Source organism: Falco cherrug, chromosome 5 (genome assembly GCF_023634085.1).
Source record: "Falco cherrug isolate bFalChe1 chromosome 5, bFalChe1.pri, whole genome shotgun sequence".
Taxonomy (NCBI): domain Eukaryota; kingdom Metazoa; phylum Chordata; class Aves; order Falconiformes; family Falconidae; genus Falco; species Falco cherrug.
In genome coordinates, this window is record NC_073701.1 from 66,060,603 (window position 1) to 66,081,939 (window position 21,337).

The following is a 21,337-nucleotide window of genomic DNA, read 5'->3' on the forward strand; positions in this document are numbered from 1 at the left end:
AAAAAAAAAAAGAGGAAAAAAGCTAAAAACCCCCAGTCAATGCTGGTTATCAAGTTGAGATAGGGCTGGGCTGACAAAAGCCTTGGTCTTGTGTCTATATGCACAAGGCTCTGCTCAAAGGCAACACCTGCAGATCAATAGTTACGTTCTGCAATAGGGCTGTAAATAAATAACAGGACGGTAAGACTTGGTCTTGCAAATAGTCGTTACTACTTTACTTTAGCATTTGCTAAATATAGTGCTGAGCACCATGGATAACCCAACGGGAACAAATGGTACTGGGCAGCTCTGGCTCCTGCTGAGCAATAGCGCTATGCAGGATTGGACTTGAGGGTCATGATAGACAATCCCAAGTATCTGTATGATATTTACAAAGTAAGGTGTTCCTCCACATTAAAGGCCTTTCCTAAAAGACTTCCATCACATGTAGTGTCCGCCTTGTGCCATAAAATCTTTCCTAATTGTTTTCAGAAAGATTGAGTTATTACGTGCAAAAGGGAACAAAGGCCTGATACCCACAGTGGGATGAAATCACCTCTTCACTGGTATAAAATAGGAAGGGGGAAGAAAAAAAAAAAAAAAAAAGTGAGTGGGAAGTTTTACTATAGCAACCAAGTTTACATAATATCAGTGTGCTTCAAGTGAAAGCTCTAGAAATGCTTAATTTGAGGTACCTTTTCACAGGGCTAATTTTAAAGACGTTTATTTCTGAAAATTACTGATTTGCTGCAATGGCTTACAGAAGCAGGGGGAAGCCTCAAAAGGGGCTAAGATTTCAATACTTAAAATTCATTGATCAGCTTTAGCCAATATCTTCTTTTTAAAAGGGTTTCGGTTATATGCAAATTGTTTTATTTCTCCAAATAAGATGAAGGGAGGAATGTTGTGTGTTTCAGTTCATAAATAAAAAATCCTTACAGAAAGGTTAAGCCTTCAAAATGCAAAACTTTATTCCAGTGTTATATCTGAAGATGAATTTGTTGCACATAAAATCTTCACAAATGGTAAAGCAATGCAGAGTCGGGTCCATTACTTTTGCCACTCAAAGAAATTCACTACTTTATGCTTTAATTGTTTATGGCTTTTACACCATCCCCTAGCCCTGCCCAAATGCTTTGTGGAACTTGTGCTCATGTGCTTTTCTTTTCTTTTTCTCCCCGTCACCATCCCCATCCCTTTCTTGTCCCTCCAGAGGTCTGCTACTAAGAGTTAGGCTGATGGGCTTCCTCACTTATGGGCAGGTAGGCTCATGTCCTGCTACACAAACCAGAATGCTGTGTTTTCTGCTATTAGCCACGCTACTGCTCCCAGGCTCATGGTTTGTCTGCTGGAAGGTTTTTTATTTGTGTAAGGTAGCAAACGCCACTTTTGCATTCACTAGCACTATCTGGACCAGATTTCTTTTTCACTTCACATTAGCAGAAGATCCTGAGTGATTCCACTGAAGTCAGTTGAACCCACTCCAAATTTACACCACCGTCGCTGAGCTCTGCTTCTGCCGCCTCTGTTAGAAACTTGCTTTGATGCCAGAGATAAGCTGAATCCCGAGCATGTTCATTGGCTTAGGGGGGAATAAAGCAGAGGATTTGAACTCTCTTCATACTGCCTTGCAGGCTTGAGAGAAAGTGAAGTCATTCGGAAACTTTCCCTTGAAGTGCTTCCAACAGTAGCATTTCCTTGGCCCAATACTGGGGGGCAAGTTGTTTAAAAGAATAGCAATTAAGGAAAGGGTGAGGAGGGGTTTCAGAGAGGGTACGTGGTGTGAGCTCCATCCTGGATTTGGCTGTGGGATCTGGAAGGGAAGGGGGCGTCACTTGCCTTTGTCACTCACTGCATGAAAGCCACGGGTGGTGTTGTCAGTGTGAGCTCATACGCTCAAGCCCTGTCTTTCTCCAGCTGAACTCTTTGCAGGTTTGTTTGGGTGGGTTTTTTTTGCTCAGAAGAGGTGTTTGGCTTTCAAAGGTGGAGTTGTTTGGAGAAACTGCATATAGCTCTGTGTTTGAAAAGCCACTTGAACGGTAACTCATCTGCAAAGGTGAGGTGGAATTGCTTCATCTGCCCGCTGGGAAGTACGGAGACACCAAGGCACAAAGAGTAAATGAGGCGACTGTGGGGCCAAGCAGGCTCTGGGCCTCTGAAACAAGGGGAGGATGGATAGGAGGCGACATTTGTAGCTGGAATAGGATTAAAGCCTAAGAATTGCTGATTCCAAATTCCAGGTTTCTTCCTCAAAACTGCCATATGCTCCACCAGCTGAAAAAGCTTAATATCGGCAGGCAGCGACAGCGTAGCAATAAAGCAGCTCCCCAAAGCCAGTGTTTAGATCTATTGTCTGACTTGTGCTATGACAATTAATGCAGCTTCATTTGCCGTTCCCCTTCCCCATTTCCCTCTGTACTGTAGTAACAGACCAAAGCTTCCATTTTTTCCTTCATTTTTATTAAAAGTTGCTATTGTGCACACGTGTGCTAGTCAAGGGACTGGCATTACCATTACAAATAACACCCCTGAATCTGGAATAGTGTGTGAAATGTTCAGGGCGTTGTTTTTTGTTTTTCACCGCTTACCCACTGCATTTGAGAGTTAATTCATACATGGACACTACATAATTTACGTTTCAGAACCAAATTATCTGATGGCAGTTTCTCCCTGTAAGCTCTCCTTGAGTCGTATCTCAGTATCTTTTATAGAGAGGGTTTCTTTTTGCATTTGACCCTGTTCCTGCTTCTAACTTTTAAATGGCAAAAGCAAATGTGCTTTGAAAAGTGTGTTACACTGTAGTTGTTAAATAAAGCAATAACCTATGCACTTGTAATGCTTTCTCTATGACCTACTTACATACTACTTCACCCTCCTTATAGTATGATTAAAAGCTGCTTTGAATCCACTATTCCCTCAAGGGATTTGAGGCTAGAATTTAACAAACTGCTGAGAAGGCTTAAGTCAGTAAGAGGGCTTCCCTACAGCTTCTTCCAGCTAATTCACATGTAATTAAAAGGAAAATAAATATTTCAAAAGAACATACGTTTTAATGAAGCATTTTTAAGCACTTACACCTTGTGAAATGGGGCAAATTTATCAAGATCTCACTCTTCCATACACAGATTTTAAGCAAAATTTTTTATGATCCTCCCCCTTAGCATCCTGTGCAAAGTGTGGATTTGCTTTGCAGTCAGCAGCAGTGGGGCTGTGGTCCTTAAAAGCGACAGGCTGGTGAGGCTGAAGTCCCTTAGATTTAGCATGTACCAAAAAAAAAAAAAAAAAAAAAAAAAGAAAAGAAAAGAAAAAGATGATGATGAAGAGGTACAGATGCAGCCGCATAGGGTGAAGTGGGGGTGGAGACTTCGTACTTAAAAGTGTATCTTCATCCTCCCTGAGCTGCCTGTATGCCTTCTGAGCTAAAACCTGCCCCTTTGCAGTGGCAAGATTTTGAAATTGAAAATTAATCCAACTCTGCTCTGGGCTGGATTAACCACCATGGAGGCCCCAGATCAAAACCCAGGTGGCTGCATCCAGCTGGAGAAAGTTGTGCTGGTTTCTCCTTTTATTTCGACTTTGCACTTAATTTTTGATCTGCTGTATGGTCCTGGGCTGCGACGGATGGGAGATGTAGAGGAATCACCATTACTTTAGGAAAGGGGAGCCACAGCATTCCTTTGTGCCTTTCTATGTAGATGTTTAGGTGCCATGGTGATGAGGACAGTATGCAAATGTATAGGATGGAGCAGATTAATAACACTATAGATGACTGTTCGGGATTGCAGCTGTCCTATGGGGATTATGCTGAGGGCCAACTGAACCTTTTCTTCCTTTAGACTTGCAAAGTAGGCAAAAATTTTAGCAGCCTGAGGGGTTTTTCTTCCTTTTCACTGTTTAAAATGGAAAAGTCTCTCAGTGCAATAAACCGGACTCTGATAATTCGCCTGGTCTGTATTTCTATTATCAAATCAATGTTGGTCAAAACCTAAATAGAACTTGGTCTGACTGGTAGCACGCATCTGGGTCAATGTAATTTTATTTTAGAATACTCTTTGAAAAGTTGAAGTGTAGCAGCTTTTAATTTGCATGGGTTACTTTTAGCAAGTGTTGCTTACCCAGAACGAATCAAATGATAAAACCTGGAGAGAGATTGCGAAGGAGAAGCACACACAAAGCCGAGAAACGTTTTGTCTAGACTGCTCAGATCACCCAGTAATCTTCGTAAATATGTTAATATTCTTTCGCCCGGAGCCTCTTTGTGTTGAAGCAAGTAGGTTTGGGAGACGCAAAGGACAATTCATACAGATTTTCCGGGGGCGGTAGCGTGGGGGGTGGGGTGGTGGCTCCAGCTATTTGGATGTCTGGGATGTGATGCGCGTCCCGGCAGTGCCAGCGGAGCGCGGTGGCGGGGCCGGCTCGGAGCGCGGCGGGGCCGGGAGCGGGTTACGGGCCGGGGGGAGGATCAGCCGCCGTTACTCACTGGTCTGGATCAGCGAGGCCAGTTACTCCCAGTTTGCCGCCAGGCAGTCACATCACTTTGAGCGCTTAACGGGTGCCAAGGTCTGAATGGCAGGAATCGGGGTAGAAGCAGTCCGCACTGAGCGACCTGCCCAAGTGTTCCCAGTTGCTCCCAGTTTGGCAGCGCTGGACCGCGCCTTCCTCCCGTGCTGGGAGGAACTGGGCTCTGTGCAAACCACGCGCGCGTACGCGTAGGCATTTCAGCAGCGGGTTTTCCGCCGGCTGCTGGCTCCGCGGGGGGGTGTGTGTGTGTGTGTGGGGGGGGGTGCTGGGGGCTCCCGGCCCGTAGCGCCGGCGGTGCCCACCCGCGGGGGGGCTGGGGGCTCCCGGCCCGTAGCGCCGGCGGTGCCCACCCGCGGGGGCAGCTGCCGAGGCGCCAGGCAGGCGCGGGGGCTCGGGCGGCTTCTCCCTCCCCCCCCCGCCGCTCTCAAAGTTTGGCCCCACGGGCGAGGCGGCTGGCGCCCCCCCCCTGCCGCGGGGAGCCCCGGGCGGTGTGTGCCCCCACCCCTGGCCCCGGCGCTAGGCCTCTCCCCGGGGCGGCGGGCCCGCCGGGGGCGCAGGGGTTAACGGGGAGCCGCAGCGGGGAGATGGCTCCGCCTCCCCGCTCAGCACCTGGCGCTCCACCGACAGTTGCCTCAGCAGTCGATTTCGGAGGGGATTGGCGGAAAAAAAACCGAGAGGGGGAGAGAAATGTGACAACTGCCGGGGCTGGCGGCTGCCGCGGGGAGGCCTCCGCACCTGTGCCTGCCTCTCCGCCGCCCGGCGCAGTTGTGGGATCCGCCGAGCCCCGCCGCATCCTCCCTCCAGCCCGCCGCGGCGCGCCCGGAGCCCAGCATGACTTCTTCGTTCAAGCTGGATTTCCTTCCGGAGATGATGGTCGACGGCCGCTTGCTGGTCTCTGACAGAATGTAAGTGGCGGCGGGGCTGCCGCCGGGTCCCCCCCCCCCTCCGCTCCTCCCTCCCCTCTCCCCTTCCCGCGCACCGACGCCGGGTCCCCCCCCTCCTCCACCGGCACCGAGCCGGGGCTTCGGCCGGGTCCCTCCCGCACCGTCCGCCCCTCCGCGGGAGGGGAAGGGGGTGTCGCTGTGCTGTCTCTCTGTGTCCCCCGCCCCTTCCCAAGTCACTTGGTGGTCTCCGTGCTGTGTGTGCCCTCCCCCCCCCCCCCACCTCGCTCCTTTCCCCTAAGCGGCGGCAGCTGGGCGCTTGGCACGGCGGCGGCCCGGGGAAGGCGGGCGGGGGGCGGCAGGGTGAGCGGGGGGGGGGGGGCTGGGGGGGCTGGGGGGGCGGTATGCGCTGCTGATGCAACGTGGAGAAACGCCGCGCGGTCGCGCAGAGCGGCGGGCGCCGCTCCTGGCCCCTGCCCTGCGGGAATGCCCCCCGCACTGCCCCGGCCCCCGGCCCGCAGCGCTAAACCCTCGCAACGCGCCGCCGGTCCCCGCGGCCAAACGAAATACTGAACAGCCACCGGGAGTCAGACCAGGCAGAACACAAGGCTTTTTTTTTTTTTTTAAATATTTATTATTATTTTTATTTTTTATCCTGTACCCGACAGCTGCCTGGTACGGAGAGTGTTAATTAGGGTGAGGATGGTTGGTTTACATGGGGTTGGACTGGGGATGGGATTTATCGGAAGGCACTGAATGCTGGAATTTCAGAAAGAGAAGTATTCCCCCTAGCCCGTCTCTGCTCCATTAATCTCGATCGGAAAGTTTCTATTATCATCCTCCTGGGCATTGCCAGTTGACAGGGATTTTCAGGTAACCTAAGCCTTATACAAAAAAATAAAAAAGCTGGGAAGGAGGAAATAGTCACTCGCTGAAAGATACGAGGGCTGAGGACTGTGCGGCGTTTTTACAGTACCCCAAATGTCTTCTATTTGGTTGCTTTTTCTTCTTTCATCAGGATGACAAATGTGGTTTGAGTTACATTAGAATGATGCGAGAGGCTTTGGCATTGACTCTGTGCTGGAGCTGTTCTGGTTGAGGCAGCGCTTAACTTCCAAGTGTAAATAAACCCGTGTGTGCTGCAGAGACTGTCAGTGGCGATTTGCACAACCAGGTAGCATACTGTGCTCCCATCTAAGACTATTCAGACTTTTATTACCTTCTCTACTGGCAACCAAACTTTCTCCCAAGGTGGAGTGCTTTCCCTTGCACCAGCGGTGTTCTGCATGGAGATGTTCTGTAGTGGCCAGTTGTTCAGGCAGCTGGGGTTTAGTAAGTGTGTGGAAAAGGGGAAAGAGGCAGGGGGAGAAGCTGCTTGGTGCAGATGACTTACGCTATTTTTACAGTCCTTGAAGGACAGCAAAGTGCTTGCGTAAATGCTTCCCCTTTGTCTCTGTTTTGCGATCTTAAATTCAAACACCTTCTCTGCTGTGTTTTGTTCCTCCTGTTGTAAGATCCCTGTTTTTATTGGCACTGGTCAGTTTTGGAAAACGTGTTGTATTTCTCCCCTTTTGCATAAAACCAGCGTAGGTTTGGCTCTTAGGGCACAAAGTTGCAGCTGATCACTGATGCCGCTTGCTTTGCAGCACTGTGTAGGGACCTGCCACAGCTGAGCCTCCCCTTGTTTTCATCGCCTCAGCTTTGATTAGACTTTCTACCTTCTGTCCTTCCAGGCAGTCAGAAAAGATACTGCTAACAAACATCTCCAAGCTCAAAGGCACTATTAACCGTGGCTGATGATGCCCTGTTGTCACTTAGACTTATATAACTTTATCTTCAACTTGCCCCTCGAGGGGGGAGTACCATGTCAAACTCTTGCTGCTGCATTGCTATCCTTACGCTCCTTTTCACTGGGAAGCACTCAGAGTATATTTTAACACAGCTTGAAACGCAGTCGGTGTTCATCAGATGCAGACCTTAATGTGTGTCCACAGAAACAGAAATTCCTTTAGAGAGATGTCAGCTTCTAAGTGGATCTCTAAATACGGAGGTTTAATAATGGAATTGTTAAATGCCCACATCCTTATAGGGTTCAGTGCGAGTTCCTCATATGTTTTAGGGGGGACTTTGTCATCTCTTGAAGAAAAAAAAGTTTACCTCCTGCATTGGCGGTGGTTGTGTTGTGATGTGCTTCCTTGTATTAACCAAGCTTTGCTTTGCTGTTGGTCTAAGTAACTGAAGATGTATGATTTCAAGGGATCACGTGTCATGCATACAAATGGGTATCAAGGCTAAATTGCTATTAGCTAAGGGAGCTTCTATTCCTAAAAAAAATACAAAACATCTTGAAAATCTTGAAACTAAATGCTGTCTATGGAAGCTTTGCTACTCTGCTTTTCTAAAACTCTGTAATTTGCTATTTAAAAACATCTTTATTTTGTTCTTCTAGCCAAGTGGTGACATGCATTTATTTGCGAGTCCCCAACTCTCTGGACTAATCAGTGCTGATGAGAATGCAGTTTGATTATGCGTGAGGGGTCATAGGCACGTATGCACCTTACCCTTTTGCTGGCCCACCCCAGACGTGCAGCGAGATGCCAGCAGCGTTCAGCGGGGTGGCACAGCACGTTGGAGAGCACGCTCCAAGTTACGGTGCTGCACAAAACTTTTAACCTCGCCATCTGGTCTAGCCATTGAGTATAGCTTAGTTCAGTCTTTAGCAGAAAGGAATTTCCTATTTTAGAGTGAGGCAATTAGCAAGTTATATGTAAAACTCTTCCACAGTGAAAATTTGCAGAACTATTTTTTGTTGATTTTTTTTTTTTTTTTTTTAATGCCGGTGGCATGTAAGATGTTTTAGGAAATCAGTACCATACGGTATCACTTACACTTCCCATTCTTTACACATTTAAAAATTCTTTGTGAAGTAAATTATTTTCAGAATCATCCATTCTTTCGACAAGCAACAGAGAAGGAGAAGTTTCAAGGAATAACATCCAGTGCATACCTATTGTGAATGTTAACTGGCAGCTTGATAACTGTCCAAGTTCAAACGCTTTTACCTCTGTGAGGCTGTGACTTGCTCTTACATGTGGCTTACTTCCAAATTTTGCTGCTGTTATTATCTAGCTAAATACAGGTAAAATAGAACATCAGCTACTTTGAGCATAAGTATTCAGTATAATTAAACAGTATGCATGGCATGGGTGTACCTGGTTAGTCACTGAATGGCAGTTTTACTAATAAAAAATTAATGAAATGGCATTGAAAACTAGGTACTATGAAGCATAAAGATGCATGAACTTGTTGGCAGTTGGCAAGCTGGACACTCTAGCCATCGTAAATGCTTGCAGCGAGACTGCTTGGTTAGTGTTTTAAAGGATCAGAAATTGTTTGCCTGATGTTACACGTAGCCTGTGTGTGTTAACTGTGTGGAAGAAGCAATTCTGAAGAAAAGATACAGGTGGAAGTGTGTGTGTGTGTGTGTATGGACAGGGTAGGAGAGGGTTAATGGTTACTAAGTGGAGTTATAAAATGTGAGTTCAATATAATTTGCTTAGTAATTTCACTGACTTACATGTACATGCCAACTGGGTGGTTGTAAAGTGGTTGCTTTGAGGATTAAATACTCATCGTTGTAACCCCTCACGTTGATTTCTGCAATATCGCCGAAGATTTTTCCATTCCATATTACACATTCCACTGCCTGGGATTACCTTTAATGTAAATGAGTAAGACTTTGTTACTACCGAAACAAACTCAAATCTGACTTCAGTTTTTGATAGCTGTATAATGCCAATAAAATACATGGTGCCTAAAGCAGTGCACATGCAACTGCATGGGTTGCATGGCAATTATGCGTAGAAGTATTTGGCCTTTGAATTATTGCCTTTTTTAATCCAAGATAAGTGAAAATCAGATATATGTGCAATATGCTGATTAAAAAGGCAGTGAAGACCAATTTTCAGTACTGTTTGTTAGTGTATGTTGTGTAAGAAATAAGGGATGTTGTTGTTCATGGGGCATTCATGCACTTTAAAAACCCCAATCTTCCCATTCTGCACTAAACATGCAAAATAGGACTTTTCCCAGCAGAAACTGGAGCTGATAATATATATATATATTTTTCGTAAACTTTGCCGCAGGGAAAACTCAAGACACTGTCAAAAATAATTTTTTAACTATCTGTTTTTTTTTAATTTATGTAGGATATGAAACCATGAATTAATAACTGAAAATGGATACTGGGTATCAGCTGTTTTTTAAGTCCATAGCCTCATCCTTACACTAGCGTTTTATTCCAACTTTGATTCAGTAAAAGCTTTATTTTAAGTATGGTTGCTTGTTACTTAAGTTACCTGCATGGCAGATTCCTTGGGTCACTACCCAGGGAAAGCAAAGCAATAGAAGAAGTTCTTGGCTGTTGACAAGGAGCTTCAGAAATGAAAAGAAATCTTTGGGTGTCGATCAAGTAATTACGATCTCGTGGTGTCCTTCTACCCATCATCTTTTCTAGTAGCTGCCTAAAACACCATTCAGTGGTTAACACACGGTAACTCTCAGCACATTAATGTTTAAATATATCTTCCACTTCCTATGATATGATCTCAGAAGTTTTTAAGCCTCCCCCACATGTATTCATCATCCAACTTAATCATCAGTTATGATTGCTTTAAAAACTTGGATAACTCTAAATATTTCATTGCCATTTTAAGATGTTTGATATCTGATGAGCATTTGGACTATTCAAATTTCATAATTAATTCATAGATTAATATAAAAATATTTGACCCAACTGATACAGGGGAAAGGTGTACAAAATCTTTTAGTTTCTAAAAGCTCCTGGAATGCAAGGAATATACTTTGGCAAGACAAGCCTCTAGAGAAAAATAATAATTTTATACTTTAAGCATATAAAACCCTCTTTCCTTCTGAAGTGGAAATGTGACCCCACCCCCTTCATTTCTACAAACTGTGTTTCCCATAGCGGATTATTTCTTGTGTGTTCATATAATTGCAAAGTATATTGCATCTTCTGACATGATTTCCTTTGATTAAAACAAACTGGTGGCAGGGCAAGGTTAACCAGAGGCTTAAGTCACAACATAGAAAATACACGTAGGGAGCGAGGCTGAGCTTTCTTTAGCAAAGAAGTGGGAAAACAGGAAAAGCCTTCATAGGTGCAAGAGAAATGCAGGAACAAAATGCCTGTTTGGAAAATAAAAGCTAATTAGAGCAATAAATGTAATGTTCTCAAGTAATTGTGAAATAATTATTCCCCTTTAGAATCATCATACTTTAATTGCTTTCCCCCGTGTTCCCGCATTCTGCGTACCTATGGAAAGGAAGAGAAGCGTTTGTGTTCCCTCCAGGATTTCATTTTTCATTTGCAGTAAGCTGCTGGCTTTCTCGTAAAGGTTTTCAGAACTGTGTTGCCTTAAATACTGTGGTGTTCTTCCATATGGTGTTAAATAGAAAAGTTGAATGGCAGGTGCTGAAGCTACAAATTCCCTCCTATCATCCAGGTAAACACCTTGAGCTTTAGTTGTGCAGTTTAGCCATCCTCTGTATCACAGATTTATAATCGATCTCTCATTTTCATTGAGACTGTGTTACGTAAATAGGACACACTTCGGCAGCGTAGTCTCTTTACTCACAGCTTGATCCTTGAAAAATCAGCTGACAATAGTTTAAAATTTTAATATTAATAAAGAGGAGATCATCTGGCCTTCAAAATGACATCTGAAAGCAGCTTCTGTTTTGTGTTAAATCTTAATTAGTCCATTTAAATGAATGCCTAAATGAGCCAATTCACAAAGGAGTTGCTTACTGTACCAATAGTGCCTGTTTGGTGATTTTTGTGATTTTTTTTTTTTATCCTTTGGATTTACACAAACACAAAAAATTGAAGAGCACAGCTACGTGTACTTGCCTCTTACAACTCAGCTGAAGAAGACCGAGTATCTTGAGTCTGGTCTGTGCCCTGGGACAGCTTCGCTCTTGCCTGGCTGCCTTCGCCTATCTGATGGTGACAATACTTCAAACCAAGTTCAAAAGCAATGCTCCAAAAGAAACATCAGCACAAAAGCAGTGGGAATGACCACGTGTCAGCTTTCTGAGTGTTATTTTGTGAGTTGATGTGTCACTACAGCTGGGCAGCATATTGTCCCATCTGAGGGAAGGAATCGTGGCTTAGGGCTGGGGAGAGGCTTAAACACTGTGCTTGTGCATGCCCCAGCCCTGCTGCCTTCGGTTGGGCTGGCAGGGACGGGATTGTGTCCAGTTCTGCCCAGTTTAGTCTGGAAGAAGATAAGTGTCCAGCTGTGCCCAGGTTACTCTGGAAGGAGGGAATCATGTCCAGCTGTGCCCAGCTCACCGTGCTCCCCGCTGCCACTGGGGATATCCTCATCCTCTTCGAAGGAGCATGCAGGGAGTCCATGTCCTCTCTTTCCCAATCAGCCTGTGCAACTTGAGCCACTTCAGATTTGTCAGGAGGGCAGTGGCAACAACCTGAGTGTTTTGTTTTATGATTTTCACATCCCTGTTAATTTCTTAAACCATTCCATGGATCTTACTCAGGGGTTGTAAACTTTACAACCACAATTATTTCTGAGATGCAGCCATTCATTTTTCATGAAAATGGCATTAGTCATCTACTGATTTTATTATTATTATTATTTTTTACTTTCTCTGTGCAGGTTAGCATCATAAAGAAAATATACTTCTGACAGAAGGGCCAAATGCTGACTTTCTCCTAGCAGTGTTGGTAACTCATTGCAACACTAATGAACTTTTTCAGTTTCTTTCCACTCAGATGTACTGACCCCTAGACAGCAGCGGAGTTGCTGTATGGATGAGAGAGAGATGCCCAGGTACACATACCCTTTAGCTGCTGTATGTAGCTGGATATCTCCATGATGGGAGGAGAGGCAGTTCCTTTTGAACCAACTACGACCCTTTCTCTCCCAGACTATGCTGTGTTTTTTCTTGTATTCTGTTCCTACATCCTTTATCCTTTGAAGCAGTTCCAATCCGATTGCAAATCACAGCTGAAAAGCTGTTTTTTATTTCATAACCCTGAAAAACAATGAAGGTCCCTTCACCTTCTTAATCCAAAGGCATGACGCTGTCGTCTTGTTTAATATGTATGCGCTCTTCCCATGCCTTTCTTCCCAACGGCTTTGCATCACCAAATGGCTCAGAGATGAAAAAAAAAAAATCATATATATTTATATATATTCAGAGCTTGCTTGACCCACTGTTTGTTGTGTCATTGACTCCAGACCTCAGTGGCACTGGGTCCGGTTGCACTGGTGGTGCAAGCCCTAGTGTGAGATAAGTGCACTTCATCTTCCTGGAACAGACCCAGGCAGCTGAAAGTTAGTAACTTCTGGCAGAAAATGACTGTTAGAAAATCAACAAAATCAAGAGATCTATTCCCTTCTTCTCTTTAATTTCTTTTTTGTTCCTCTGTCTCATTCAATTGCTTGGACCTATCAGCCTTCACCTGCAAGTTGTTGCTAGTGAGAGAGACGTCTAGTTATGCCCTTTATCAATAAACACTCCCCCCCCTTTCTATTTTACCACAGGTGGATTGTAGAACAAGCAGTAGGACTCTGAAATATCAAACACACTGCATGCTCAGTGGCTATCACTTCAAGAAAACCCTATTCAGTACCTGGTTTTCATACAAAAAGCTGTAGAAATCGCAGATTAGATGGCCGTGTTTTGGCTTGATTTCACCATGCATTTCAGTAAACTTGATCCCCTTGTCTTTCAGAGGAAAAAAATGGTCTATCACTTATCTGCAATGTTGCTTTATAAACAGATAGAAAAGTTGATAATTTCTTTAGTCAGTAAATGAGCTTTCTTTTTTTATTCAGCTTGATTTCTTCTTCTGAGATCTTATTGCTTAGAAACCCTCTTTTTCATGCTTTAACTCCCCTATCCAAACTACTGTTACCTCCTGCTGTCCAAAAAAACAGAGACAGAAAAAAGTTCAGGAAATGACAGTGACTATTCCTTTAGGTTTAGCCTTTAAAACTGATTCTTGAAAATACCCTGACTGGTATTTTTTTCAGAGATTTTACCCCTAAACCAGAAATGCCTACTTAAGGGAGAGCCACAGCTCGAGATGATCTCTGCAGGGAAAAAAAAATTGCAAAAGTCATTCCCCTTGTCCTAAACTGACCCATGTAACATAACTTCTTCCTTGAAGCACTGAAATTTTAGGATTGCAAGGTGAGCACTGGCTTTCTCTGGCAGGTTCAGAGTTGCCAGCTCCTTCTGGAGACCAGTATTGAGTGGGAGGGGACCGGGGGAAGAGGAAGAAATACAATTAGCATTTAATTTTGTAGGACGTGGAAAAATAGATGACAAGTGAAGCAATTCCTAGAAAAAGAGAACCTCTCTGGACACGTAAAGCACTATTATCTGATTTTTATTACCATCTATAGCCCGCAGTCTGTATTCAAGCCAGACTTCCAATGGGTTTACTGGAGCTTGGCTTGAACGAGGAATGCATAATGCCGGGCTTTGCATCCCATGCCAGGCTGTCCGGCTCTGAACCATGCATCGCAATAGTATAAATGGGTTTTGCAGTCTTTTTCCCATCGCTGACTTTGGAGTGAACTTCAACATGGAAACATGAGCCAACTAACTTTGCAGATACTGTTCTACCTTGCTAGCAGAGCAGGTTGCCATTTGATGATGGGGTGGAAGATAAGTCAGGTTTTAATTGGGCAGGTATTCTTTTGAGGGATGTTCACACATCTCAGGTTGGGGCAGAGGGTTGCTTTTGTTCTTGACAAACCTTTTCCCTTTTGCCAGAGAGGAGGATTCATCTTGATGCCTGAGGGCTCTCAGCTTTCACTGACATACATCTTTATCATTTGGCTGCAGAAGACAGAGTACAGCTTCTCCTTTTAAGTTGGTTTGCTGTCTGTGGAGAAAAGAATAAATGCAGCAGCTTCATAACAGTGCTCAGATATAGTCAAAGGAAGTCCAACACTGTATTACAGATTTTTAAAACAATTGTGTTTGCCTGATTTCATTAATCCTTAAGTGTAGCACAGTATATCACTTGCTAGACCATGTTTGTTTATCTTCAAGACAAGGCTGTGTAGAATGGGAAAACCTTAGACTTTTAGTATCTTCTTACCGTGCTTATGTCTGTGCTGTTCCAGGGGTACTTCACCGGAATGGAATGATGCTTTGTATGCTGTATTACCTATTGTAGAGCATAATGGCTTAGGGGCAGATTCTGTTTATTTTGGAACTTTTTTTCTGCAATCCCTGTTACTACGTGGCTCTATAGATGTTGATGTAGGATTCTGAGCTGTCATCGTAAAGTAAGACAGAAGCAACTCATCAATGTACTGTGCAAACCCTTCCTTTGGAACGAACATGCAGTAGGTCATAGAGGAGTGAGATCTTTTTTCCAGCACAAAATATTGCTTACAAGGCTCTTTGGCCCAGGCAGTGTTCAACAGTCTGGTCCCTGTGTTTTCAAATTGTTATTCCAGGCTCCTTTAGGTGATTTCTTCTTCTCCCTGTGTGTACAGTTTATCGGATTTGGGAAAAGGTCCTGCAGCGGCATCGTTGTCTTTGTTGAGGAATAGCAAGCTGCTCGTAGCAAGAGATACACTCCAGGATTCAGAATGGAACAATTTTCAGCTTGCTGAGATGCCCGTATTGCTACCTGGAAGCTCTGTGGGAGCTAGAGACTTTTTGACTATTTCTGTGCCTCTTTGCTCCCTTTGTCCTCACCTCCACATCAGGGAATACTTAGACTTCTTTACTTTGCTGGCCTTCAGAGGATTTCAAGGTCTCTGAGCTTCCCTAGGTTCTCCATTTCAACTCAAGTGGGAAAGGAAATGGAGAGGACTGCTGCCGACTTCAGTAAAACCAGGTATCTGGTTTTACTGCTTGGTTTGAAACCGCAGATAGAGGGTGGATTTGGAGTTGAGAGATGCCAGACCCCTGGGGAAAGTGAATGTTGTGGAATGGAGGTGTGCACAAGAAATGGGGGAGAAATGGGGGTATGTATTTAGGTAGACCTTCATAAAAGATGCAAATTCAAGATTACTTAGCAATGAAAATAATAATTTAAAATTAATGTTATATTTAAAAAGTGGGGCATCATTTGTGTTGACAGGGATGGGGATTTTATTTTTAAGCTCAGCAAAGCCTCAAATCCCAGAAAATGCAGAATTGCTGCTGGTAATTTCTGTATGTGAACCTGGAAGGCTTCAAGGAAACTTAGAACAAAATAAATTAACTTCCTTCTCCTTCCTCAAAACTCTTTGGGAAAAAAAAAAATTAGATCTGTAAATACTTAACAGCAAATAATCACGTTGCTAAGAACCAGGAAACAAAGCCCTTTTATCCAGTCCTATGATATGCTATAAATAATGAAAACCCTCATAGATCTAGCTGGAAAACCTTTCTTTTTTTCTTTTTTCTTTTTTTTTTTTTTAATCAGTGTAGAAGCTTAGCATCTAGCGCTTTAAAAATCCATCAACATAGCAAAAACACTTTTTCCAGTTTTTTACCACTTTATGTCATATTTTTCTCTGTCCTTGACATATGCAATTTGCCCTGCTTATATCTGTTTAAAATGCTGGGAGCCTTCAGCACGCTCTGCTCCAAGTTGCCTGCCTGCAAGAAGCCTTCTCCCCTTTCTGACCTCGCAAGGTAAGAACTGCCCTGCTTTGCTGTCCATTATCATCATCCATTCAATATTCAAACAAACACCTTGTGATTCTTACCCAGCCTCTCTGCTGGAAGAAGTTCCTGTAAATATCTGAAAAACATGTACTTTATTTTCTTCCTCCTTTGATAAGATAGGTAAGAGAAACCTATTGAACTTGGAGAACCACCTAGAATTTAGATCTGAACTGCTTAATGATTTTGTATTCTTACTATGCAGCTAATGGCTCATGTTTTGAAAGTCCCTGGAAGTATGACCATCCTTTTTGGGCTGTGCTTGCTGACCCAGCATATTGGATTTACCAGCCCTGCCTATGATTTTCTAGGTCTTCTGGGGATCTGTTGTCTAATAAAAATGTTGCTTGACAAAATATTGTAGGTTTCACTGCATTTCTGTAGTGGATATTTTATTAGGTTCTCTCAGCTCTGTTCTTTGAACAGTCTCATACAATAGTTTTGAACCATATACAATATTATCATGTGGTGGGTTGTTGTGGGTTTTTTTTCCCTTCCCCACAACCATAAGTTGCCCTACTTACCCAGTGCAAATCACTGTGGATCTACGTAATATGCCTTTCTCAAGGGCATCTGTTAATTCCATGTGATAAGCTGGGAGTTTCAGCCAGGAATATTGAGCATTGACAGAAGACCTTGTTGAACTCAGTAGAACTTTAATGAAGTTTTAAGTGATTTTCCCAAATTGTATCTTTGACAGACTTTGTGTGTGAGCAGTTGCTTCAGTGTTGAGGTGTTTAGATGAGACTTCTGTCATTCAGGGGAACGGTATTCTCCTATACAGTAAACATATGCAGCTGCAAGTTAGATGATGTAGCAGGATGACGTATACAGGCTTCGGTATACCATGGCCCTTTCTTTAAGTACTTGGCTTTATATGTGGTGAAATTGGTGGTGAAACTCAGCTAACATGACTGGCTTAGAATCAGCTCAGAGATTCAGTTTCCAGAATGACTGGTTTTTGTGAATAAATGAAGGACTGAATCCAAGGCTTGTTGAGTCGATGGGCAGACTCCCTTTGATTTCAAAGCACTCTGTATCTGTGATCCAAACGCACCATGAACAAATAAAGACAATGAATTTATGTTGATTGGACATATTCAGTGTGACAAGAGCTTAAGTCTCATTCTCCTCTTTGCTTACGAAATACAACTGTGTGCTTTTCCCCCCGGGTTGCTGTAAGACAAGCATTTTGGTAGCTGCATGCTAGGACTCCCAATTAGTGCAAGTGCTGGCTTCTAGTGCTAGGAATCACAATGCTCTATGAAACTGAGAGAAAGTTATGGTCGATAACTATATTTTGGGGTTATCCTGATTTACCTTCAGCGTTTTAAGGCATTCATTTATTCTCTTATTTTGTTGTTTTCCTTTTAAAAAAAAAAAGTCGCCTTGAACTGTTATGGCAGGAAGTTTAATGGCATCAAAAGACTTGCAGTTGAATTCTGGACTTCAGTGAGATGAGATTCTTGTCCTGCTGACCACCCTCTGTTTTCATTTCTTCATGCTGGTCGGGGAATACTTTGTGACATCAGGCTTTGTGTCTGCCTAGCCCTCACACCTATTGCCTGTGAGATTCTGGGATACTGTGCAGGTTCTTTGTTCTGATGGGCAAATACGCATTCTCCTCTTCCTGTGTGTGAAACGCTGTTTTGTTTAGAAAGCAGGTTAATTTTTTTAGTCAAGGAGCTCAGGGCACTCTAGGGGATGGATATGTTGAAAGTAGCACCCAAGCAGCATCAAGATCATTTGTGCCTCAGGCTGATTCTGGTTTACTACTGAAGCAGACAAGGAGTTACACTGAATATAGCAGCACAAATCACTTTTACTTAGGATATGTTTAACTTGGATGAACCAGAACTACTCTGATATGGATTTTGTTTTTATTATCAGATACATCCATTTCATTTTACCCTAAAATCATTTATTCTGGGTGGGTCTTCTCATCAAAGCAAAGGCTTGATTTCTGTTCCTGAAATTCCTAATAATGTTAGTTTTGAAGAGTCTTCAGTCTCACTTCTAACCTGAACCTGGTTAATTTGTCTCAAAGTGTCTTCCCCTCTTGCAACATTGATACCTTTTCACTTGCCATCTTTTTGGTTTGATCTTGGTTTACTTCTGGAACTCCAAAATGCACAGTCATTTGAACAAGGTGTACTGATACACCTTTTTATTTTTAGTTACTGCATTTTAAATTTTTTATGGACATCCAATTACTCTTTGTTCTGATTTATGTAGGTTCCCCATGCAAAGAGTCAAATAATGGGACAAGTAAAAGCAGAATGTATGTATGGGTTAGTATAAACCACAATCCTTTTCATATTGAACATTAGCTTGTTCAAATGCCTCCACTCTTGGCAGGAGACAAGCTTCATAACCTAAAAGGATGTGATTTGAGTGGAGTTTTCATGCCCCATGTGCTCATTGTGTTCTTGCCACTGATGCAAACATTATCTATAATTACATTTTCAAGAGACTGAAAATTGCAGTCTTTGTGGAACAAAAATGCAGCTGAAGAATGGAATGTATATCCTCTCCACCCTCATTATAAGGCTTATAAAAATCAAACTATAAGGCCCAGTACCATAGCTTGCAGATACAGGAAACCAGCACTGTTAGCCCGTGTTAGAATATTTTTCGCTGAAAATGATGGCCTTTTGATGATCAGCGCTAGTGCTGTTATTTCCAATAGTTTGCCATTGAAACTAGTTGGACTAAAATTGGTAATTGAGATCGGTATAAATAAAGTCGAAGTAATTACTCTGCTTATTTATAATATTATTTTCCTGGATTTGAGATTTTATTCACAGTTGTCGGTAACATCAAAGATCTGTCATAACAGGGGTGTTGAAACTTCCTACCACACCCTGCTGTGGAGCAGCCATGTTTTTCAGGAGGAAAACAATAGTACTGAAAATGCTGGTTTTATGATGTTCTCCTGGACACCAAGGAGTTTTAGTGCTGCAGCTCCAACTCTGTATAACTAAGTAAAGCACCTCTTTCGTACATCAAAATGTTACCATCTTCCATTCCAGTAGCCGAAGAACCTGAAGGAGAAAATAGGTACCTCTGACTTCCCGGTTGCATAAAACAAGCACTGGAAACTTAGACAAAAACTTCTAGGTGGAGACAGCTAATCCTGAACTTTTGTAGAGTACTTTTTAGAACAGAAGTTCATAGAATTGTAGTATGTCAGTCACCTGTTCATAACACCCATCTGTTCGCGTTCCTTTCATGCGCTCTAGTTTTGAGTAGGATTTTCCCCCACTAAGTGGGGCATTTGAATCCTCTCTGAAAGTGGAATTTTACTCTGTAGGGATGATCTAAGGGAGACAAATACATTTGATGAGAAAAGCATATGCAGTTATTGGTTCTGTGATTTATTGCATTGAGGAGTGTGGGTAGAGGTGTTGAATGATCACGTGTATGCTCATAAATAAATAAAGGATGATCGTGAATGCCTATACATCCATGAGTAATTAATAAGTGCATGCATGTAGGTCAGTGAATTTATTGCTAGAAGCACGAATAGTCTGGACTAAAATTATTGTGTATCCACTGCTTTCCTCTCAGTGTGTTTTGGGTTTTTTTCTTAATCTAAAGGAAGTGGTAATTTGGATGGTCTTCAGAGGTTCACAGTTATTTTAAAAAACAATTTTAAAAATAATTTGGATGAAATGAGTCTTATTACATATCTGTTTAAGACCATCTAGCTTTCTGTGGAAGGGGCTCTGGGCAACTTCATATTGCAGTCAGGTGAACAAAAAGGGCAATTAAATCCATGTGCTTTATGCAGTTGCTGCCCAAGTTGGTAATTCTGCTTCGAAGTTCTGCTGCCTGATTGCTGCAAGTTATGCACAGGAACACTGTGGTGATTGAGTGCTGGAGTTCCCAGGACAGCATCTATTCTTAGTGGTCCAGCAAAACTTATTAAGAAAAATAATTAGAACAAAGCTCAAGTACATTAGCCTCTTTAATGCTCCTGAATTCTCAGAGCTATCTTCAACATTGGCAGAGGCTGTGTTTCCAGTTGAGAAACTGAAGCAACTTTCTTTGCTGAAGTTAAACCCACTTTGGTCTTGGCATTGTGATGGGAGGAGTTTCCTGTGTAATGGTATCGAGACCCAGACAGATCGGGGGGGAGGGGGGAGTAGTATGCCAGCTAATGAAAATAACCCACCTTTGATTTTATTTTTTATGATTAATTTCTGTCAAAATGAAACGTTCTGTGTTTCTGTTTGCTTCTTATATGTGGTGTTCTTCCATGCCATGTCACCGTGTATCTTTCTGTCAGCTCCTGAGGCTGAAAGGCTAGAGCGTGGTTTATATAGCTAACTTTCCCTTTCAAGAATAATTTCTTCTTTCTTTTTTCTTTATCTGTTAACTCTGGCAGACTAGAAATATATTTTCTTGCTCCACTTGCAACACCATCCAGTGTTACATTTGTTCAGCAGATCGTCTCCACCATCCTCCTAAATATGTATTTCTTCATTGGAATCCAAAAAGCAGTCTCAAGTCTGTTCAGTCTTGTTTGGTGAATCAAAACTATGTCTTCTCAGGCCTTCAGGATGTCTTTGGAGAGATCTCCTTGGCCTTGAAGCCACTTCAGAAGTGTGAGCGGCTGTCTTCCTGAGATGGATACGTTCAATGGATTTGACGACCTTCAGTGCAGGGAGAGACATGCTCTACAGAGAAGGCTACAGGGACAGCTGCTTTTCATTTTTCTTATTATATTCATATATTCATCCAGCTTTCATACCTAGCCCCTTCCCCAAGCATCCCCCTCTCTGCTGTTCTGGTGCAGATGGACAAGAGTTAAACAAAGTGTCCTTTGAACTGTAGGATGTCCAGGTGGGTAGGCATGGAGAGTTCAAACCAGGCAGGAACATGGATTTCTAGGTTTTACAGGTCCAGACCATTCACATTAGCTTACCGAACAAGCAATCCTTTTATAAAAGGAACTACAAGCTATTTTTTCTTCCCTTCTGCCAATTAGTGGCACTTTTTAGGTCTTCCCTTCTGCCACATCAGATTTTTTTTTTTTTTTTTTTTTTTTGTTCTTCAGTTGCCTTAGAAAGGTCTTTTGATGTTTTCTTTACTTTTGCTTTGTAGGCCAGAGAGCTGTGTCTAGTGTCACTCCTGACAATTCGCGATCTGTATAGTAAATTTAATAGAATAATGCTCATTTGTTCTTTTCCTTCAAAATAAGCTCCTCATTCAGTGGAAGCTGCTGA

At 43.0% G+C, this 21,337-nt stretch overlaps 1 protein-coding gene across 7 annotated transcripts in view; it reads left to right on the forward strand.

Annotated features, from left to right (window-relative positions):
• The window catches only part of CELF2 (CUGBP Elav-like family member 2), a 376,856-nt gene that overhangs the window by 125,843 nt on the left and 229,676 nt on the right, over positions 1-21,337 (forward strand). The window contains exon 1 of one of the 7 annotated variants that reach the window (XM_055710557.1): positions 5,142-5,405. The exons of 5 other annotated variants lie outside the window; for them this stretch is intronic. In XM_055710557.1, coding sequence (XP_055566532.1) covers positions 5,332-5,405 — 74 coding nt within the window. In that variant the 5' untranslated portion in view covers positions 5,142-5,331. Of the gene's footprint in view, positions 1-5,141; positions 5,406-21,337 lie in introns of those variants that run through there. One more of the 7 variants, XM_055710558.1, reaches the window with a different exon arrangement.